The sequence below is a fragment of the Eutrigla gurnardus genome, assembly GCF_963514095.1.
Source record: "Eutrigla gurnardus genome assembly, chromosome: 7".
Lineage (NCBI taxonomy): Eukaryota > Metazoa > Chordata > Actinopteri > Perciformes > Triglidae > Eutrigla > Eutrigla gurnardus.
The window spans coordinates 22,511,506-22,533,565 of record NC_139921.1 but is presented as its reverse complement, the minus strand read 5'-3'; the positions used below and the strand labels follow the sequence as shown (position 1 = coordinate 22,533,565).

At 44.0% G+C, this 22,060-nt stretch overlaps 2 protein-coding genes across 5 annotated transcripts in view; both read right to left on the bottom strand.

Moving 5' to 3' along the window:
* Positions 1–171: 171 nt before the first annotated feature.
* On the bottom strand, positions 172–7,097 carry senp2 (SUMO specific peptidase 2). 2 transcript variants are annotated; one of them, XM_084013767.1, is made up of 17 exons: positions 6,757–7,097; positions 6,044–6,105; positions 5,839–5,951; positions 4,874–4,940; positions 4,661–4,742; positions 4,355–4,529; positions 3,843–3,949; positions 3,646–3,728; positions 3,507–3,555; positions 3,329–3,401; positions 3,088–3,231; positions 2,874–3,005; positions 2,136–2,360; positions 1,842–1,921; positions 1,664–1,748; positions 1,473–1,568; positions 172–1,395 (listed from the first exon to the last, which is right to left on the bottom strand). In XM_084013767.1, the coding sequence occupies exons 1-17, from the start codon at positions 6,933–6,935 to the stop codon at positions 1,333–1,335; spliced, it is 1,815 nt and encodes a 604-aa protein (XP_083869893.1). In that variant the 5' UTR covers positions 6,936–7,097; the 3' UTR covers positions 172–1,332. The 2 variants fall into 2 exon arrangements, with proteins under 2 accessions (XP_083869893.1, XP_083869892.1); XM_084013766.1 differs by having other exon boundaries at positions 3,088–3,234; positions 6,757–7,096.
* A 1,070-nt stretch (positions 7,098–8,167) lies between these two features.
* The window catches only part of pcnt (pericentrin), a 31,295-nt gene continuing 17,402 nt past the window's right edge, over positions 8,168–22,060 (bottom strand). For 2 of the 3 annotated variants that reach the window (XM_084013377.1, XM_084013379.1), the window contains 29 exons: positions 21,624–21,784; positions 21,079–21,251; positions 20,750–20,931; positions 20,505–20,667; positions 19,770–20,012; positions 19,084–19,316; positions 18,814–18,921; positions 18,566–18,586; positions 17,962–18,198; positions 17,712–17,885; positions 17,344–17,496; positions 16,917–17,093; positions 15,792–16,817; positions 14,727–14,897; positions 14,423–14,612; positions 13,982–14,310; positions 13,784–13,886; positions 13,489–13,661; positions 13,128–13,400; positions 12,804–12,961; positions 12,360–12,489; positions 11,430–12,221; positions 11,107–11,295; positions 10,733–10,951; positions 10,392–10,615; positions 10,227–10,306; positions 10,010–10,151; positions 9,786–9,913; positions 8,168–8,665 (listed from right to left, as the gene is read on the bottom strand). In XM_084013377.1, the coding sequence (XP_083869503.1) occupies positions 8,622–8,665; positions 9,786–9,913; positions 10,010–10,151; positions 10,227–10,306; positions 10,392–10,615; positions 10,733–10,951; positions 11,107–11,295; positions 11,430–12,221; positions 12,360–12,489; positions 12,804–12,961; positions 13,128–13,400; positions 13,489–13,661; positions 13,784–13,886; positions 13,982–14,310; positions 14,423–14,612; positions 14,727–14,897; positions 15,792–16,817; positions 16,917–17,093; positions 17,344–17,496; positions 17,712–17,885; positions 17,962–18,198; positions 18,566–18,586; positions 18,814–18,921; positions 19,084–19,316; positions 19,770–20,012; positions 20,505–20,667; positions 20,750–20,931; positions 21,079–21,251; positions 21,624–21,784 (6,396 nt within the window). In that variant the 3' untranslated portion in view covers positions 8,168–8,621. The remainder of the gene's footprint in view (positions 8,666–9,785; positions 9,914–10,009; positions 10,152–10,226; positions 10,307–10,391; positions 10,616–10,732; positions 10,952–11,106; positions 11,296–11,429; positions 12,222–12,359; positions 12,490–12,803; positions 12,962–13,127; positions 13,401–13,488; positions 13,662–13,783; positions 13,887–13,981; positions 14,311–14,422; positions 14,613–14,726; positions 14,898–15,791; positions 16,818–16,916; positions 17,094–17,343; positions 17,497–17,711; positions 17,886–17,961; positions 18,199–18,565; positions 18,587–18,813; positions 18,922–19,083; positions 19,317–19,769; positions 20,013–20,504; positions 20,668–20,749; positions 20,932–21,078; positions 21,252–21,623; positions 21,785–22,060) is intronic. The other variant, XM_084013378.1, reaches the window with a different exon arrangement.

Genomic DNA, 22,060 nt, shown 5'->3' with positions numbered 1-22,060 from the left:
TCAAATAAAGAGTGTAAAATAGTTAATAATAATAATAATAATAACAATCGGTTGAATGTTCCCCCTGTATATTTAAAAAAAAAAACATTAATTTTCCACACAAAATATTTAGAAATAGGCTTTCCGCATATATCAGGCAGTCACAACACATGAAATACAAAAGGAGCACCTTTTACTGCAGCTTTATTGTCCTGATTTAATGATTCTCAATCAATTATTAATTTTAATAACCAAATTCAAACCACAATTTGTACTGGTTGCGTGCCTGCTCTCACTCACCAAGATTGTATACATTTGGAAAAAATATAGATTTCAGCACACCATCCAGCCCCAGTTGAAGCATAGTAGCACTCATTTAATATATCAAACTCCACTTTAAAAAATTGCGTACTTTATTACAGGGAGGGAAACAAATTATAATCACATTTCAAAGCATGAACTCAAACATGCATGTATGCACAGTAGGTTTGCTATGCAGTATACTATATACTGTAAGTGAATGTAAAAGCCCTAAATTGCCTCTTGCAATCTGCTCATGGAATAGATTCACAGACCTAACAGTGCCTTATGTTACATGTGGGAGAACAACAAATAATGCTCCATACGTGGAGGAAAAACAAACTATACAAACACTCCAAACACACTTTCTTTTCCAGTCAAGTCATAAATAACAGCCAACACAAACATACTACAAGTTCTCAACCATGCATATTGCCTGAAAAGGGGACCAAAAGAACAGATTTCGATTTTTCACTTTCTCAACAGAGAGATTAAGTTTAAATATTAAATAGCATTGCAGGAAGTTGCCGTCCACACCGTTCATCATACTTGCTAGGGGGGAGACACTACAATATCACTGCAACAAGCTAATTCAGCTAATTCTGAGTCAGGCTTTTGAGTTGTAAGTGACCAAGTAATTTCCCAAAATATACAAAAGCATGCTTTAAGTTGAGATCAGTGTCAGAGGGCTGAAGGCACTTCAGGCAGAACTTCAAACAAAAAAAACAAACAACAATCCAATGTCAATTAAAAGAAAGAAAGAAAAAAAAAAGAAGCCTTTCAGTCAGTAGTGCCAAATCTTCCTCCATCCCGATAATGTCTCCAATTACAACTCAGAGATTACAAAGTGTAAATACGTCCCTGACAGAAGAAGGGACATAATCACCTTTTAAGACTAGTGTATCATCTCTCCAGAACACCTGCCCTGGGTTAGATTTCAGTCAGTTCAGCCACTTCTTTGGCCCATTCATTTTATTTTCTTCACCATGTAGTGTCTGTACACAAACGTTGCTCCCATTGAGAAAAGGTTTCGTTGAGATTGTGGGCGATCCTTTATAGCAGTTTCTGATGGAGGATTTCCCAAATCATTAATTTCCTGAAGAGAGGCATGTGGCACTGTAAACAAAGAGGCACATGTTACTTTGTGTTTATATGAAAAGTATTGCTATATCAGGTGAACATAAAGTGTATACCTGTTTAAAGGTGAGAGGCCTTCCTTTTGCGATATAGTCGGCATATTTGCAGACAAAAACACCACAGTCGCTGCCATTTTTCTGCTGGGGAACCTCCTATAGAGGCACAAGCAGTGTACAAAATATTAATCTCACAGTAAATTTATAAAATATAACATCTGTGATGAGTAATACATCTCAGTTTGACTTACAGTGGCTCTCAGGCTTCCAACAGTCCATTTGGGGCTGTCAAGCTCCCTGCCTTTCTTTGTTTTGTGCTCCTCTTTAAGGTAGAGTCTGGAAAAGATATCATATTGATATCATGAATTGTGCAAGAATATAGGGTGATGTATGGAAAAGGCATTTAAAATATAAAGCTTGAAGACTCACAGTAAAAGACTACAGATGTCATCATGTCTCTGGCCCATTGAGTCATATGACTTGACCGTCTTTGACCTAAAATCAATCACCTGGAATCAGAGAGGGAAGAAAACGGTTAAAATACATTTGTTGAAACTGAACAAAAAAGGAAATATGCAATAATTCATGATTTATCTAAAAAGTTTGCCCTATTCTTGGCAAAAACTGCTCAAGCACTCAAGGCACCGTCAAGAATCGGCAACCAAAAAAAGGAAGCAATGTGACGTGTCAACAAACACATTGTTGTCACTGGTTCTGACTCACAGCCATTGCCCAGTGGACGCCCAGGTGCAGCGGGACCAGGATGAGGTCATAGAGGAAAAGGTCGACCGCCTTGGTCCAGCGCTTCACAGCACCGTGTCCTCCAGCCTGGCCGCCTCCTCCCCCTCGCAGCTTCGGGAAGAAGAAGGTGCTGAACGAGTAGATTTTGAATCCTGCTGCCTCACTGGAGCACCGCTCCATGACCAGGGAAAGGTAGAAGTTAATCACCTTGGTGGACAAAACAGAGGAGGCACAATATAAAACATGTTAAAAATAGTTCTTAAATATGATTTCAAGACTTATAGATGTTAATATGTACAGTCACCACTATCCATTCTAGGGGGTGACCCAGAATAAGATCTAAGGAGCCTGATTTCACCGCCCATCGACTGACAGTCGAGTCCTCCCATTGAGCGGAAAATGAAAAACCAAAGACATACACCTCCATTTATTGAGCTGAGCACCCACATAACAATGTAGCACTAAGAGAGCGCTAGCTATCATTTTAAATTTATAAAAGGATTCACTAAAATCAACCGGGGGAGGAGCGTAGAAACCGTGTCTCTCCGTCTATCGATCAACAGCTATGTCCATCATTCTGTAACAACAGCTAGGCATTAAAAACATGCATCTCAGTCAATCATTTTGATTTTACTTTTTAATCAGAGGGGAGATCAATGAGCAAGAAAAAGAAAAAGGTTATGATTCTACAATCACAGTCTTCATGCTCTCAGTGCGCACCTCATCGTTGAGCCAGCCGCCTTCCTGCAGGGTGGCCAGGTCTCTCTGTGTGATGCGTAGTTTGAAAGCGGCACTGAGGACAAGGTTGGGATCGCTCTGAGCCAGAGCACACGTCACCTCCACCGCCATTTCCTACACACAAACGCATCAAATAAACTGAATTGTATACACGCTTTCGTCAACGGTGACGGCACCTAACGCCTCACCATCTTACCTTGGTCAGTCTGGGTATGTCCTCATCGCTGTGCCGTGTATGTGCAGAATGTGTGTCAGGGAGACCGACAGCGGGGGTGTCTCTGTCCACTAGATTTAGGCGAGTAGCAACTTCTGTAGAAAGATCCAAATCTGCTGCCTGTTTCTGCTGCAACATAACATAACAGCTATAATACATTCCCGTCCATAATTAGAATTGAATGGGTCCTTTGCTATGTAATGAAAGAGTCAGAAATGCCTACCTTTGTGCATCTAACAGGCTGTGTGTCCTCAAAGACTCCACTGAATGTCTTACTAAAAGACAAGCCACTCCACCTGGAGATGAATCAAATAGAGCATTCAAATAAGCATATATAAAGTGTATGAGAATAAACATGAGACGCACATTATTTATATGTATATATGAAACACTACACTAACCTTTCCTTGGTTGCAGATGCATTTCTCCATGTAAACACACTTGGGGCAGCTGTGCAAAAAAACACAAGTGACAGTTGAGCATCACAAACCAAAACATTTACAGATGAGTTTCTTCTAAAAGGTGAATAAGACGTCTAACCCATGTGTCCCGTCTTCCTGGGTACCGGTTCACAGGCTTTTCCTGAAGCAGCAGTTTTGTGATCAACCTGTGAATGCGACTCACTGGGAGGAAAAGGAGAAAAGGATGTCAGAGTAGCTCATTTTCTACGGTTTATCGTTACATAGACCTTGATGAAATGTATAAATAATTCACATATAACGGGAGGTTATACTCACTCTTGTGGTTTTGTTTGGTTGAAAGGTAGTGGTTGGCTTTTGCTATATTTCACCGATACCATCTCCAGCAAGCGCCGGTAGTGCTCCTTATTGTTCTGCTTTATGGCCTTAAGAGAGAAAACATGATTAGTGGTCAATTCAACTTCAACCTACAATAATTGCTCTGAACGCTGAAAGCAGTGAATGAGGATAACTGGTTTAAAGTCTAAACTTAATAAAACAGAAATCGTGTGAGTGAGTTTTACTCCTTAGACCTCTACTCAAATAACGGGGGAAAGCTTCTGGACATCCGTTTCTACTTTGTTTATAATTCAAGTAGAGCTAAATAGATAAATCCAGCCGTTAGCTTTTTGCATAATATACGGTATTCCATCAGAGTACAACTTGGTTAAATGTCTAAAATCTAGTATCGGCTGGGATATTTAAGACTTCCAAATTGTACAAATGTCTTAAGATTATAAAATATCCTTATATAAACCCAACCAATTAAGCTAAAAACACGTTGTTTTTACTTCTTCCACTGTAAGACTGGGCTTGTAGCAGCGGTTGTGTCCAAAGCCATTACAGGTTGGATCAGGGTTATTGGTTCCAACCCTCAGAGCACTTCTGGAGGGCAGCAGCTGCAGCGAGCCTCTCCTGTCCCTGTCCTTCCCCCGGTCAGGGAGTCCTGCAGACAGACCTGGCACGCTGCGGTCAAAAAGGTTATGCAAGTTAGCAAAAGGAGTACTTTCAAATACTTGAGATACTGCTTGTTATACCGCCCTGTGGGTATATTTACAGCAAACTGGGTGGGTGAACAGAACTGGAGCGTGACTTGCCTGCATTTCCTCATTAAAGGAGGCGAGGAACTCTGAAAGGGATTCTTCCCACTTCTCTCATTTACTCCACCTCCTGGTTTACCTTCGGAGAAACAACAAAATCAGCCAAACTACAATGAGGATAAGGAGGAGAGCAGCACTCGGTAGAAAGTGTGGATGAAACAAAGTGACATGAGCAAAGTAAACAGACCGTAAACAGCTGTTCTCACTTACTCATTCTCCATTCAGTAGTGCTCGGCCACGAGGTGTGGAGCTCATCTATCCCCATCAAAGTAACAGGCTGGATCCAAACAGGAAATGCAAAGTAATTAAAGATGGAGATTATAATTCACAAATGCCACACCAGAAAAATCGGCCTTAAGTTGTGTTTAGTTCCTGTTCCAGGAGCCTGTATTACGAAGCAAATTCAGCTTGACTAACCGGAACGATAGCGATCACGCTAAGCGGTCCTACATCGGTGGATATCAGCTGCACCGTTACTTCATTAGCTCAGCGACACATTGTTTTTGATAGTCTAAACACCAAGAAATATGTATAGAAGCAGAAAAATGTAGCTCGACAAAAAGCATTTTGAGAATTTTGGAAATGATTCATCGTTTTGTCAAGTAATTTGGGATTTTACAATGCTCTGGACATGAGTCAGAAACAATCCTACACATCCCTGTAATCTAAGTCTACAATAGTATATGTAATGTTGAAAAACACACCATAAGAATACATCTAAGCAACATTAATTGAACTGAATACACACGTATCCAAGCCGAGTTAGATAATGTGCCCTAGATGGGACAGCTGTCCTCCCTGCATCTGGCAGATTAAACTGTGCTGCTTTTCCGTATCCGTGTAATATTACCTCACAGAGCCCCGATGGGTCAGTAAGCTATGTTTATATACGAGTCCATCTCTTATCTGGAACATAACCTGCTCCTGAGGTTAGGTGTGACGTCTAAGTTACCATAGCGATGTAACCTGGTAAGAAGTGAGCCAACATCATAGGGCTGAAAACCCAGGGTTAAATCTGAGCGTCAACACTAACCCCAAATCCTGCTTCATAATACAGGCCTCTGATATACTTGTCCAAAGTCTGCAGGATAAAAATGCTTTTAAGCATCCAGCATAACCGTCACATAGACTCTGATCACAAATGCATGAGTAACGGAGGGAGTTGGAGCACAAACCTGCACCGCTTCATAGCGCCTGGGCTTCTCACACCTGGTCGTCAGCGGGTTCCTCAGCCTGAGCAGACCTGCTACCCCAGCCACGGTCTTCTTCACAAAGCTGATGACTACATCTGACACACAGGACGCCACAAATTACAAAACCACCTTCATTTGATTTGGAAAATTGGAATTACAGTAAAGGTTTTCTGCTTCTTAAACAGACCTCGCTTCCGTCTTTTCACCTCAACCTGGTCACTCTGGTAAACAGCATCTGCGACATCAACGCTGCAATGGTAAAAAAACAGAGATGGAGATGAGTGATAGTAACAATATCAAATATCACAACATCCCTGACATCATAACAGCTTAACAATAATGTATGGCACAATTGGGGACACCTGTGCCAGTCTAATACAACAGCTCTCCTATTATTATGAAGGTTATGATGGTCACTTTGGGTTGAGAGAGCTGTTTATTCAACTTCCTGGTCATTTATGTGGCTGCAGTTGTCTGAAATAAATATATAATATAAATTTGACAATTCAACACAATCTAAATATTATAAGCACCATGAATGTATCGCAGGACTGACATTAGACTGCATTAAAGAGTGGGCACATGAGGAGGGGCGGCGGTTGGTGCCTTCAAACAACCATTTTAACCACTTAATGTCAAATATTGTTAAATAAGTGTTTTATATGGATATTTAAGTGACTGCCACATCACTGTTTCATGTTGCTGGTTGTTGGAACCAGCCATAGTTAGTTGGCTGACGTTAGGCTAGCTGACTGAACTTAGATGACTTAGCTGAACCCCCTTCGTTATCATTTCTATGAACGTTAGTAGCTTTGTCATTAAATAGCCAAGGGGATCAACTGTTATACCAACAGCTATCACGAAGCCCCTGACGGAGCACATAAATGGTGTTTAACGGACCTCTGGTAGTTCCGTTTGGCTGCTCTGCTGTGGTTCTCCTGCCGCTGTGCTCCCGCTTCCACGCCAGGTCGCGTGGGGACCTCCTCGCCGACGTTACCTTTCCCGGGCCACTCGGTGGGCTTCTGCCCCGCAACGGGCTCAAACAGCGACGATATGCCGTCAACTATCCATCCATACATCCCAGACAAATACGATAAAATGGTGGCGCGGTCTTCTACGCGGTCCAGGACTAATTTCACCACAGGTACGGTGTCAAACGGCGATCTACGACACACCGCCCGCCGCTGGCTTTGGCTTTAGCTTTAGCGTTAGCAGCGCCGTGCTGTGTTGCTGATGTGCGTCACTCAGCGGTGATGTCTCACGTGGGGCGAACGTTTTACTCACGTACGGGAGACAAGTGGGCGGAGTTCTTAACGTACAATTGCAACGAGAACAGGAAATGGAGGAAGGAGCACAAGCGGTTCCTGCGGACTCCATAAACAAACGAACCCTAACCGAAGAGGACGAAGAGCGTCAGATGCATATCAGACTGCTGAGCTGCTGGACGTCGATGTGTTACATAATAATGGTCGATATCCCAGTCACTACATCTCAGTGACTCTGAGAAGACAAACAAATAGTGGGGAAATGTATTTATAGTATAGGAGGTGATTATATTTGAATAATGTATGATTATGATCGGTAAAATTGTTGATAAGCTATTAAAATATCCCTTAGTAAGAGTGTTTAATTAAATCCCAAACCTTATTTTAAAAACTGTTGTATTTATTTGCATTATCTACTCAATATCTTTCTCTTATATTCTTATTTTTGTCCTTTATGTTTGTTTAACGACATCTTAAATACCGTAAGTAAAATTGAGAAACCAAATTACGTGTGTAAGTTATTCGGAGAGTATTTTTACTTTACTCATGTGTTCCTTTGCAGTTAGTTTTGTTTTCAGGATTTTACAGCTTACCCTGAGAGAGAGATTCCCTTTATACAGGGCGAATCACGAAATATTTTTAACAATCTTTATTAGGTCAATAATACAATTGTTCCATTAAAGAGGTGAAAAAGGTGCAACTGTTTCAAATTGGACTGAAAATATTAAAGTGAAATGTCATCAAAGCAAGACAAAATGCTCCTAAACCCACTTAAGTCTATATATACTGTAGTTATATTAAAGTCTGGTCTTAGTGATCATCCTCTATAAAATAAACCACGATCTCAGGCAGGACCTGTGATCATGGTTTATTATCTGCAGAGCAGAATGCTGAAGTGGTCAGTGTTTTGTTTTAAAATTAAAAGTATGCATGTTCAAACAGTCTAACCTATAGTAAAGTTAAATAAATAAATAGCACATGACAAACATCCAAAGTGGATTGTCACATACAAAAGTGACAGATAACCTCATGATATGAATAAAACAAACAGTCTTTTTGGCTTGTAAACGCATTTAAAATATTTATCAACTTTATGGTAGAAACACAGATAATACAAAAAAAACAAATATGGTTAACCTTCACACAGTAACATGCTCATTAGCTTTGTTCATCATGGCTTTCCAGAAAAATAAAAATCAGTGCAAATTTGAAAGCATGTACGATGAACATCAGTCCTACTTACAAGCACAAAGGGTATAAAAACATCAGTAGTAATTTAACACTATTTAAAATTCTGACAAAAATTTGTTCTTGCAATATCAACAGTGACCTTCAAAACACTAGAATAGAAAAATTACAATAGAACATTTCTAAAAATAATTTATGTAGTTTTAAAATCATGTCATTGTAAAAAATATTCAATACGCGATATACCTATACACACACACAGGTGTAAGGCAATGACAGTTTTGGATGGATATGCACACGCCAGACATTCATTCAGTGGTCGGATAGCTTTGGGTCGGGCTGGAGAACAGACGAACCTAATAGGACACACAAAAATAATGAAATATCAGAGTAAGTGATTAGCATCCAGAGTTTAGTAACACAAAAGTTAAAGACAATACCATTTTTATTATCATAACATCCAAAGTAGGAAAATATGATGGAAAAAAAGTAGGACAATTACTTATTATTATCACATAGTCATTGAATTTCCCAACCATCACATAAAAAGCACCACACCAACAACATGTTTTCAATTTGTTTTAGACAATTATAAGAACTTAAAGTTTGCTAAATCTAAACCTATGTACTGAATCAAATGGTTATACATATGAAATATGCCGGAAATTGGCTTTTTAAGCATGAATTAATAAACATGGAGGATCATAAACCCACAGAGCATGTATGCCTCATTCCAGACCGTTACCACCTTTAAGCCAGTGCACCCAGTGAATGATGAAAAGCACCCATGCTGAGAGGTGCTGCTTCGTTATCTGGTGGAGTGAGTGAGTATGTTACACTCGCACTCACCTGGACCATTCAGGTAAAGGGGCGACAAGCAGCTCAGGTACAGCCACGTCCTGTTCTCCTGCAGCCAGCGCTGCCGATAACCAATCATATCAGGGGAACAGGCTGACTGTATCCTCCTTTCCTCTTTAGGGGGCGGAGCTAAATGAGTCTTGCTTACTAGGTTGGGAGACGATAGAGCACACAGGTTTTGTGGGATTTAATAGCAGGCTGGTGTTGAGCGGTCTGATCTCAGCATAAGAGGTTTAAAAACATAAACCCAGTGCCCACTGATATTTAAATGCTCAGAACCCAAATAGTTTTGGCTGTTTTTGAGTGGAATGCCTAGACTGGAAGTTTGTGGGGAACCATCACCAGTGTAATTTCTAACCTAACTGCACCTAACAAGTCACTCATAAATCATAAACACGGAGCAGGGTGCAATGAAGGAAAGCCAGGAAGTAACAGTGACTTATCCTTTACCTGATGAATGGATCCAGAGCTGAGCTTACACCCTGTGTTCCCGGTGTGCATAAAATTATTATTATTATTATTTTTCCAAATTGTGTTCCATCCACCTTGGTGCATACAGCTCCCAACTTTTTTGCGTTGAAATGTAATGTCACCTTACTTATACTTAATGCGGTTCACCTTGTCTTGCTCCCACCAACCGCTGCTGGACTCTCTCTAGATGGTGGATGTATTCCGTCAGAGATCGCTCTGGATCCTGAGACGTTCCTCCTGAATGCTCCGAGGGCAGAGTGGTGCTGGAGTACGACCTGTGGATAGAAGAAACCTCATTAATTATCATTTACTTTAATAAGCCATCCACTTTCAAATTTAAAGTAAAAAAAAAAACGAAAAAGAGCCCAAACCTGTTGTGCAACCTGAAGGGTGATTTTGTGGGCGGAACCAGAGCCGACACTGGGTCTCTGTGGACGGCGCTGCTGCCTCGGTTTGGCGGCGACTCAAGATTTAGTCTTGGCTGCTGCTGTCTTAAAACTTCAGCTTTAGGTCCTGTAAAAGACATAAGGATTAAAAATCCACCCACTCGTACACACACGCATCATAAAATGTGAGCACTGAGCTGACCTGGAGCATGCCCATTGACGGTGCCAGATATAGATAATCTTCTGATCGCTTTCTGCCATTTCTTGGTCAGGAACTTCATTCTGGAAAAATAAATAAAAGAAAGGCTCAGATATATCCATAGACAAGGCTAAGGTCTAAAATCTTACATCCTGGTCCTCTCCCTACCTTGAGACAGCAATGACAACTCGTACAGCAGCCCTGAACCGTCCGAGGGGTCTGTTCCGAGAGAGTGGGGGTGACGGCCGCGCCCCCATGCGGGCGATGAGACACAGCGTGGCCTGCTCACAGTCCTGGAAGCCTCCCAGCAGCAGCAGCAGGTAACGCTTCTGGTACACCAGAGCTTTCCTGAAGCTCTCGGCACGCAGGTAACGCTCATACAGACGCTGCACCTGCAAACAAATAAACATGTCGCCATGAATTGAAAAAATACAAAAAGGGAAATCTATTAGATAGGGGGAGCCAATAATGTATTCTCTACAGTATAGTGGATCTTGTTTTATACTGACCTTGCTGTTGCTGATCACATCATTGTTGGGTCTGTTTTCCGTTTCTGTGGTGACCTTGGCGAGCTCGTTCTCTGTGCGCCGCAGCTGTCGCTCCAGGCAGGCGAGTCTATGTTTAAGAGTGGCTCTCTCCTGACTCAGTGATGTCACGCTCTCCGTGAGCTCCCCGTTCTCCTTCAGGAACCTTTCCAGCAGATTGGGTGATGCCGACGCGGATGGCATCTACAGTGAGAAAAGTACATTTATTTCACAACAGTCCAATATGTTTACCTTCGTATAACCCAGTATTACATGCATCCAATAGTAATAAAGTACTAGTAGGCCGAGCACCGAGCTTGGATTTTGCTACAGTGTTTGTGTAATAACCACATGCACACCTGCTGGTTTTGCTGTGTGCTGCCTGGCTGGAAGTCACTTTGGAGATGCTGTGAGGACGCAGCCTTGTGTTGCTGTCTAGACAGCCTCTGAGCAGCCATCTCTCTCTCCTCTCTTCCCAGCTCTACCAGAGTGCGCTGCAGCTCCTGCATGCGTTGCTGGTCTTGTTGCCTCAACAACTCCAACTCGCACTAAAGTCAGAAATGTTCATTAGGCCGCGTCTTTGTGTGCATCCAAAACTATCTCTAACATATCTAAAATAAGAGCATTGAATTTGTGAAAGCATCATCGAGTATAGTAAAGAAGGAGGTTGATGATATTTTACCAGTTTGCTGTCGGTCCTCTCTTGCCGTCTCTCCCTCTCCATCTGCTCTTGTCTCTCCTTCCTCTTCTCTCTTTCCCACTGTTCCTCCCTCTCCCTCTCTGTGTCCTTCAGCAGTCGCAGTTTGTCCTTCAGCTCGGCCAGTTCCACCCCTTGATGTCTGGACTGCTCTCGCTCCACCTCTAAAGCACGGCTGCTTTCCCGTTTCTGCTCCTTCAAGGTCTCCATGCCTACACGGTATCGAGTGGCGGCCTCCTGCTCCCTCTGTACCTCCACCCTCCTTGATCTGTCCTCCTCTTCCCATTTCCTCCGGCTCTGCAGGAGCTCTGCCTTCAGTTTGTCAATTTCAACAAGCAAATCCCCCCCCTGCCTTCGCTCCTGCTCTAGCTGAGCGCGCATGTCGGTGATGAACTTCCTGTCTCTGGCGGCATCTGCCTCATGTCTGCGGCTGAGTTCATCCACCTGCCTGGAGGAATTATTTCTCTCTTCATCCTGATTCCTGCGAGCGTCTGCGAGCTTGGAGTGGATTTCTGTGAGGCGAGACTCTGCTTCAGACAGGAGGCGCTCCAGACGAGTCTTGTCTTGCATGTTGAGCTCCTGTTGGTGAGCAGAGAGGTGGCGTTCATCTTTGAGCTCCTGCTGGACGTCATCTAGGCGTTTCTCCAGCAACACACTGCGCGACTGCTCGATCTGAAGCTCCCGTTTGAGGTTGCTGCAGGCCTGCCTCTCCTGTTCCACCTGACCCTTCAGAGCCATGACCTCTGACCTCTGATGTTCAGAAGACACCTGCACAGCCTGGAGAGGGAGGAGGAGGGTCATCCGTTACTACAGGTACTTACACCCCCTCTCAATCGGGGTCCGGGCTGTTATTTCATCATTTGAATACCAGCGTTTATAGGAGAATTTACAGTACATTCATTCTGCATGTTTTACCTCTCTCCTTTCATCCTCCTCTCTGTCCTTGCGGAGAGTTAGAGCTCTCTCCTCCTCCAGTTGTTGTTGAAGCTCCTGGACTCTGGTCTGCTCCTGTCTCAAAGTTTCCTCATGCTCTTCTACAACCACCCTGCAGAGAAAAAAGAAGCACATTTACAACCTTACGTTTTAACCACTTTCGCCAACACTACATGAAGGCATGTTTGGGTGAGTGTGACAGCAACATGGTGAAGAGAGTACAAGCACCACAGACACCTAAAAACATGGAAAGAACTGAGAAACCAAGATAAGATTGAACAGTCACACATTCAGGCAATTGACTAATTTTAAAATCTATTGAACCTGAATTTGAAAGATCAAATAAACAGTATCATTCCACTCGTAACAAATAGCTCGTAACAATAACTTGTGTCTAAAGACCATTAATCGCTGGGTGGAACATACCTGACTGACTGTATTTCGTTCTTTTGCTCTTGCCGAGTGTCCTGAGCACATTTCAGTTGTTTCCGACTCTCCTCCAGCTCCGCCCTCAATTGGGATTCAACCTGTCCGCCAGTCCGGAGCTGATCTCCGTGCCAGACCTCTTCATCTCTGTAGTCCGTCTGAAGAAGAAAGGAGATCATGATCAGCATCAACGGAACCAAGAAGCGAGCCATTTATTAAGAGGAAACTCACAAAGACTGTTATAGTACCGCGCCCTAAAGACGTCAAACTCAATTTCCTTTCACTAGTTTATTGTAAAGAATCTTTAAATCCACAGAATCTCACTTGAGTGGTTCTCTGGGCCATTCGACAGAGCAGCTCCCGGAGAGCAATCACAGTCTCCTGCAGTGCCCTCTTTTCCTGCTGCCAGCTCATGGGGGGGTTGGAGGGAGACTCTTCCCGGTGGTCCAGTATGGTGGAGCCATCTACAGAATGGTGTCCTCTCTGACTCAACACGACTCTTATGTCCGAGACATGCGCTTGTGTTGAGGAAGTGGCCCGACGTTGAGACAAAGTGAGAATTCGGCAGCTTTCTTGATAAACTTTCTTCAACAGACCCTGCAGGAAAAACGGAGAAAGCACCTGAATGAAATCTACGCTTACCGTCTTTATCAATAGAATTTACCTAATTATAAATGAAGCCCACCTGAAGCTCAGGTGACAACAGGTCATCACTGTAGCTCATACTGCCTGCAGCACTATCTGTGTTAACTGTGGGGTTCATCCCTCGGCAGCGGAGATACTCAAGAAACTGAGCATCCAGCCTTTCAGTCTGTTCCAGTTCCACCTTCAGCCTAGCACCCAATTCTGAACTCACATCTAAAGCACAAGAAGAGACAGAAGAGTTCAGTTGATAACAATAGCCTGCTATAACATATTCCTCTGTAACATGAAGCTGCAGTTTGTCAAAAAACTATACAAAAAAAAGTGGCAACACTCACTGCTGCCATATCCATCACTGGCCCATTCTGGTGCCGACAAGGAGGAGGTGGAGCCAAGAGGAGATGGAGGCGCTGTTATATCGAGTTCATCCAACTCACGCACCTAAGAAAAAAGTATATATTTAACCACATCGGAACCAAAAGAAAAGGCCAAAATGCCCTAAAAGGTAGCATGTATAGAGGTTATAGACCACTTACTTTGTCAGTGTCCAGTGAGTCGAGCATGGAGAAGTTGTCGGACACGGAGCCTGGGGAGTGTGAAGTCCGAGTGGCTGGATCGGGTGTGATGGTCCTGGAGAGGGGAGGCTCCATCACAACCCTGGGAGAGGTCTTTACCTGGTGCAGATCCAGGCCCGAGATGTTTAGAGTGCTGAACTCGGACAGCCGAGAGCCGAGAGCAGAAGCGTGGAACCGTTCCGGGTTTCTGTCTTCGGAGCATTCGAGTCTCCTTAAAACCTCCGGGGAGCTCAGAGAGGCTTCATCGCGGGAGACACTCACAACGTCCTCAAAAGCTCTGTGAGAAATATCTGACGGATGAAGAGGGGAAAAAGTTGTCAATAAAGACCCTTACTTGTTGCTGAGCCCACGGTGACATTAGCAAGCTTCTTGAGAGCCAATAATCCTATAGAGAGTACTCACCTTTCTGTGGGTAACCTTGCCGGTGTGGAAGCGTGTCTTGCTGGTGACAGTGTTGTGTGATTTGCTGCAGTTCCCTTTGCTGATAGGCTAGTTCCTCTTCCTGTACAGCCAGGTCTTCTTGTAGACCTCGAAGCTCCGCTTTCAGCCGCTGGTTATCAGTCTCCAGATCAACTAGGGCACGGTCTTTGGTCTGACAGGAAGAAAGGACATTGAAGTACTCAAATCTAGTATTTCCATTATTTAAAAATCTCACAACATCTGTACAGAAAGACAGATCATCATGTATAATATAATATATTCCCACCTGTCCTTCCTCATGTAGCTTCTCAGCCCTCTCTGTACTGGTACTCAGACCCTGTTTCACCGCAGTCAGCTCTGCCCTGAGAGCCCGATGCTCTGCCCTCAGCGTAGCGAGCTCAGCCTCACTTTGTCTCAAAGCAGCGTCTGCTTTAGCCAGGGTCACCTCAGCATGGGTCTGAGACAAAGAGAAACATCCTTAGAAGCAGCCTTCTTCAGACACATCTTCATGGAAGCCTGTATCCACATACAGGATTTCAAACTTTCAGGAGTTCCCGGAAAAAAACGCTGCTTACATAAGAGCAACAATATGAAGAGCTTTTTAACCATTACCACATGTACATGCTGTTTTTTTAGTTTTTTTTAACATTTAGCTGATTATTTTATATCTACAGCCAGACACACTTTTAGTACACTATCACAGCAATCAAAACAGATCTGACTGCAAAGACATGCAGCAGCCAAACAAATGCTTTTCAACATCCATGCATTCTCTTGAACGAATAAAACGTCTCCGTACCACATCCTGCCAAGTTAGCCCGTAAAGACATGAAAAATAAAGTGCATCGGACCTAAAAACACACTAAAAACACAGCTAACAAAGATTTTCCTCCTACTTCCTCATTTAAATGGCACTTCCTCTGTGTTCGTAAGAGTCTGCAATCTCATGAGCGACGCTGTGATGTGACGTGTTACTGCAGTTAACTAGACCCAGATGTGGTCTCGCCTGCAGTTTCTAGTAAAGCTAGCAAAAACAAAGTGGCAGCGAGGCATTTCCGGTCTGGACGTGGAGCCTGCAGAAGCAGCAAGTTATCTGATTTTGCTGGGTGCAATCCCAGATCCCCTTCAAATGTGGAGCAAGGGTTGTTCTGGTTCTACTGACCCGATTACAAAAGGCACTATAAATGATCAAAATCACCATCAAAATCCTAGCTAATTAACACCTTAGATTTGGTTATTTTCTTTATTGAAAGACCTAACTGCTGTGTTTGGAATTTTACTTTACATTTGCAACTTGGAATGTGCTTTTAATGCTGAAAACAATCCAATTCACCTTGTAGCAGACACTCACCAGCACTTCCTTTTGAGCGTCTTCTTGACCCGTTTTCTTCTCATTGAGCTGAACCGTCAGGCTCTGGATGACGGTTCTCATTGAAGTCACTTCCTGCCTGAGCCTTTCAATCTCCTCCTGGAGTTGCCCCTCCCTCTTCCTCAGCGCCTCACGTTCAGCAGAAAGCTCGCCCTTCACGGTCTTGAGCGTTTTAACCTTCGTCCGTTCCTCAGCAACCAGTTCCTCCATGTCTACCACCTCAGCCCTGACCTCCTGGACTTGTCTCTCAAGAGTGAGACTGGTTTCTCGGAGGACTTCCATTTCCATCTTCAAATCCTGCTGTTTTGCTTTAAGAATCTCAATCTCTGTGAGGCTGTCCTGTTCTTTCCGTTGGAGTTCCACAACCAGAGAGCTGAGGTTGAGGTCCTTCTCATGCAGTGTGCTCATCTCTTGGGCTTGAATTTTGCAATTGTCCCTCTCCTCTTCAGATAGTTTCCGCTTCTCCGTCTCCTCTTCTTTCTGAGCTTGGACTCCCTCCAGCTCAGCTTCTTTGATGGCGAGGATACCTCGGAGTTCATCCGCTCTCTCCCTCTCAGCTGTCAGCCTCTTTCCAAACTCTTCCCCGTGTCCTCTGTACTCTTCCTCCTGGGTGAGCAGCAATCGCTCCAGTCCCTCCTTCTCTGCCACCGCGGTCTCCAGCTGAGTCTGGAGGGCCTTGAGACGAGATCGAAGGGAACGAGATGAAGCCGAATGACTCAGACTGAGCTCTTGCTTCAGGCTGTTTGGTCTTCCCCTGGTGGCTTGTTCCTGAAGGGCAAAGTGGTGAGGTTCGGGGCTGGGAGCAGGTGAGGGATTGATGCTGTCGCCATCCTGAGAGTCGCTGACTTCATGCAGGTTGGGGCCTAACGTGGCAAGTTCTGCTTGCAGCGTGCTGATGACCTCGTGGAGGCGCTCCTCCTCTTCCTGTTTGTCCTGACGCACTCTCATGGTTTCAGACCGAAGGTGTTCCACCTGCGAGCGCAGATCCTCAAGCTCAGCCTCCAAGGCCTTTTTGTCAGAAAGACATGAACGAGATAAATTAAATTCATTTTTTTTTCTCATCAACGATAGGCTCACTGCATGTATTTTGTGTGTACTTAGTCTGACCTTGTTGTCCCTGGTGTTCTCCAACTCCTGTTCCAGTTTTTGGATCTCAGTGTTGAGCTGGTCGATCTCCTGATTTTTCTCCTGGAGTAACGCTGAGGAGAGGGTCTCTTCCTCAATGTCCTCCACCTTGCTTTCCTCTCTCTCCTCCGTGAGTATGGTGAGAGCGGACACATTTTCCTGCAAACAGGCGTGTACATACCAGTTCAATTATAAGATATTTTTGTTGTCGTCTTGTTTACCATTAAGGAGAAATTATTATTAAAAAAATACTTTTAAAGAGGAGAAAACAAAGAGAGGAATATACCTACAAGTCATATATTAAATGGATAAACACAATTACATACATACACTCCACAAGGCTAAAATTGTTACGAAACAGCCAAATAAAATTGATAACAATATGGTATGAAGGCTAATTAGCACTTACCTTGAGGGCAGAAATCTCTTCTTGGAGCTCATTAACCTGGGCAGCATTCCGATTAGTCAGGAGCTCCAGCTGTAGTGCGAGGTGTTTGAGTTCAACCTCCTTGAGGTTCAAGTCCCTCTGTGCATTCTCCAGTTGGCCAAGAACGGCCTCGACCTACAAAAGACATAACATTACTTATTAGATAAATACGAAAGGTGCAACGTAGTTTTAGGTGCTGCGTTAAAAATACTGAGCTATCACAGAAAGTTTGTAGTCCTAGTGGCTTTTAAAAAAATAGATCAACTTTGTATACCCCAATACATCTGTACCAAAAGGTGGCACTGCAGCCAAAAGCATCAAACAACAATCTTCTGTAAAATCTTACAGACCTCTTGCTCTTTGCTCTGTAGGCTCTGCTGAGCAGAGTCCAGGGCTTCGCTAAGCTTCTGGGTGGGGTCACGCGTGTTGTCATGGTAACAGTGTCTCGTCTCATCCACTTTGGACTGCAGGGCGGAGATCTGAAGCCTGTTAGACAGCTGCTGCTGCTCCAACGCCTGCTTATCCTTGACATAAGTGAATGCATTCGTGAGAAAAAGATCGGTGGTATTAAGAGTACTTGCAAGTCCATACGTTTCTTACTTGTAAGAGCTCCTGTTCTCGCAACTTTGCTCTGTGAAGCTCTTGTTCCAGTTGACTGACCGATCTGTGACTCTCAGTACTGTTCAGCAGTGCTTGCTCTAGCTCTCTGATTCGCCCGGCTAGCTTGTCTATCTCCTCATTGCGCTCCGCAAGATCACGCTGGGCTTGCTGATTGGCTGCAAGCAAGGAAGCGTGGTCCTGTGTCTTGTCTTTGATAATAGCTTGTAGACTCTCCACCTGCAGAGACATAGAGGGTGCAACATTTTTGGGTGACGTTCCTACAGTTTGAAGTAGAGTGAAAAAAACGGCATGATTTGTGGGAAAAATAGCAATTCCGGATCTGCAGCTGCTGCTACCAAAAGTTGAAGTCAAAGCCATTCCAGAGAGCGGTGAAGAGAAGGTGAAAGACAAATGAAGCGCAAATCGGAAGCAAATGAATATTAAGAAACGGAGGATGAAATGGGAATGAATGGAGGACGTATGACAAGCACAAGCAGCATGATCGATGGATGACCGCGTGGAAATAATGATGTGCAATACACAACCATGCACAAGACTAGAGTCAGAGGAGCTAAGAGAAGTATGCTACGGTTAGATTTCATACCTGCAGAACCAAGTCCTCAAACTACGGCAATCCGTTCAGCGCAGGGATAAACACATGGCAAATGTCAGGCTCATCGGCAAACAAACAATGCATTCACCAGTTCAACCTTTGTCAGTACGACTCCATATGCATCACAAAAAACATCCAAGAAACACACACACAATCTAGAAACACAAGCATTTTGTATAATTAATATGACCTTATTAGATGTTACTCTATGTACATGCTCACAAACGAATGGGCCTCACCCTGTGTCCTTTATTATCCACGCTGACCGTCTGTCTGCATTGGGCCTCCAGGCTTCGGATCTCCTGCTGGAACTCGTCTCTCTCGTGTTCACGCTCCACGGCCTGCTCCTATATGCACGGGAACAAGCGATGTGAAAGATTACGTCCGCTGCATTTAGCAGCAACATGACAAATTGCCTGTGACGCTCTCAAATGACACTAGGAAGAAAGTGAAGCGAGAATGCAGGATTATAATTTAGACAAACGCAAGTGAAAATGAGGAAATCTCACCTCTATAAACTGCCTGTCGTGTTTCAGCTGTTTCTCGAGTGCCTGGACACGCTGGTTGAGGTCTTCGGTGTGGGTCTTGTGGTGCTGCTCCGTCTCCAGGCCCTTCGTTTCCTGTTCCTCCAGCTCTCTCTCCAGGGCTCTGAGGCGCTGGGACAGAGAGCCGTGGTCCTTCTCTGCCTGCCGCTGCAAGTCCAGCCTATCCTGGGTTAAACGCTCCGTCTCTGCCAGTAGAGCTGGAAAAATAAGAGGGCACAAATAAGAGGGAAAATCTTCCGATGCAAAAAATACACAGCAGAATTTTAAAAAAGCGGGCAATACATTAGAGGAGTTAAATACATACAACTGCACTCACTTTGACAGTTCTGAACATTGTTGAAGAGGTAAAAATGACACGGCACTCAAAGAGCCTTTGCTACAAGCTACTGGCAATGGCAATGGTACAAACGGCAACCTCACACAGCACTGCAAATATACTGCATGTTCATCCCCCACCGCATGACACACTCATACTGCACTCTGACACACAAACCTGCGTCAGGATCTAAATTGAGCCAATGGCCTAGGGAGAGAAGACACATCTGAGCACAGACATTATCATAAGTGTGTGGTCAAGCGCACTAAAGAGGTCATGCTACATTTTAATGCGGACAGAAATGCATGATTTTGTTGGTGCTTGCTCGGCTCACCTTTCTCCCTCTCCCCCAGACCGGCAGAGAGATGCTCCTTCTGGCGCAGGAGAAGTGCATGTTCCTCACTGAGTTCCTGATGCTTCAGTCGGAGGTTGTCCAGCTCTTTGGGGAGGGGCTGCATCGGGTGCAGCTTCGACTTCAGGTCCTCCAGCTCCTCCACTAGTCTCTCCTCTTGTGCCTCCTTCTGCTGCAGGGACTCCTCCAAGACTGCTTTCTCTGCCACATAGCCCTCCAGAAGCCCTGAACACGTCATGCAATGTCAAAAGTATTTGTTTAAAGGGCGGGTCCATTATGTTGTTTTTGTTTTGGAGGAAAAACATTCAAAATTTGCAGTTTTAAAATGCTATTTTCCTTCTAAAACGTTTTCCCATGTGACCCGTTTCTGCATGATGATGTTGCTACATATACACATACATCCTGTATATGTCCAGTGTAGGTAATGATGATGTAAATAGCAGTCGGCGGACTCTTGTGTTCTGCAAGGTACAAATACCGAGTATGGTGGCTTTGAAGGGAACTATGACTACTTCAGTTCCCCATCGTCTGATGGCGAGGTAAAGCTGTAGACATGTTTTAAATGTAGTATACACTTGCACTGATATTGAATTTTTTAGGTGGCTAAAATGTGTTTTTCTGCTTGTCCCTTCCACAGCCCCATTACCTCAAAGTCACATAACTTGGCAGTGTAAGATGAGTGAAGTGAATCAGAGCCAACTAGGATACAATGCTCACCCTCTGCCTTGTGGAGTTCCAGCTGTAGTTGACTCTTCAGCTTCGTCTCCTGATCGAGCTGCTCCAACAGGAGCTTGTGCTGCTCAATGAGTTGCGCAGAGTCCTCTTTGCCCTGAGAGAACTTTTCCTCCAGAGAAAGGTGGACATCGTGAGTCTGCTCCAGCTAGTGAAGTGAGAAAGCCATGCTTTTTTAGACAGCGAACACTACAAAGAAGATTGTTGAGCTATTAGTATGCATCCTTTACCTGCGTGTTGGCCTGGTTGAGCAGCTCCAGCAGGGTCTCAACAGTGTGACGCAGTCTGCTGCAGGCATTCAGAGCAGCTTCTTCTCCCCCAGGATTGATCTGAGTATCTGAAACCAGCAAGCTCTCACAGAGCAGCTGCGTCAGCTCCATGTCTTCTGAAGAAAAGTCTGCAACTGAAATACCTGCGGGGAAAAAAGAAAACTTTAATCATGGCGTTGATGCAAATATTTAAATTAAAAGCCTATCTATATCTGTATCTCTAACAACTTGACTGAGCCAAAAGAACGGTTCATCAAAGCACATCATAACCTACAACTACAACAACGGACCTGATTCTTGTGCATCTTTGTGCCCTGTAGAGCTCCTCTGATGGGTTGCCTGCTCGGATGTTTTGGCTCTGGCACTGATCTTTAGCCCGACCATGTCTTCTGTTGCAATGGTGCTGCGAATCATCTCTATCAGCACCTTCCTCAGTTTTTCATTGGCCTGGTGCAGTTTACGTCTGGGAGAACAAAAGTGACACAAATATGCTAAAGCAAACATTGCTTTATTGGCAGACTAATTATTTGCAACAATTAACACACTGGTGTGGAACTTTCTAATACAAGATGTTCAGAAACAAAAATACAATTCCAAGTAAACAAAAGTGGAAAAAAAGTTAGTAAAGTAAAGTCAGTAAATTAAAATCCAGAGTACTCAATAAACATACAGCTCATGAATGCTTTGGGTGAAGGGCGTACTGAATTTTACAGCCCAAAGTTGCAAGTAGCTTGTCATACATTTTACAGAAAAACCTACAAGTTACCAGGTAATATTAACAGATGACAGCTGTATCTACTACACTCCTAAAACAAATGCATAGAACATCACTTACCTTTCCTCTTTAGCAGTCTGCAAGTCATCAGTGAGCATCTTTAGAAGGTTGCCTCCCTCCTGACTCTCCCGCTCCCTCCGTTGGAGGAGAGTGTCCAAAGTCTCCATCTCTGCACGCTTCCCTTCCAACTCCCCCTGCAGACAACCGACCTCTGCTCGCAGCTGGAAAGACAGACGGAGATAGCCTGTTGATTCGACCAACACCAAACACACCTACTAACTTCCCCTCTCCCATCTGTGCCGACTTGTTTTAAAAAAATATCCATTTGAGGAACTGAATGCTAGCGAGCGGAGAACAAACCAATTGACCAAATGATAGTAAGCAATTCAATCCAAAACTGTAAAATGAACACCTCAAAGACTGGCTCACTGCCAGCTTGTTGTGTTTGTTTAACGCATCACACAGGAGAAATAACGAATGGCCTCTGCCCGCCTATT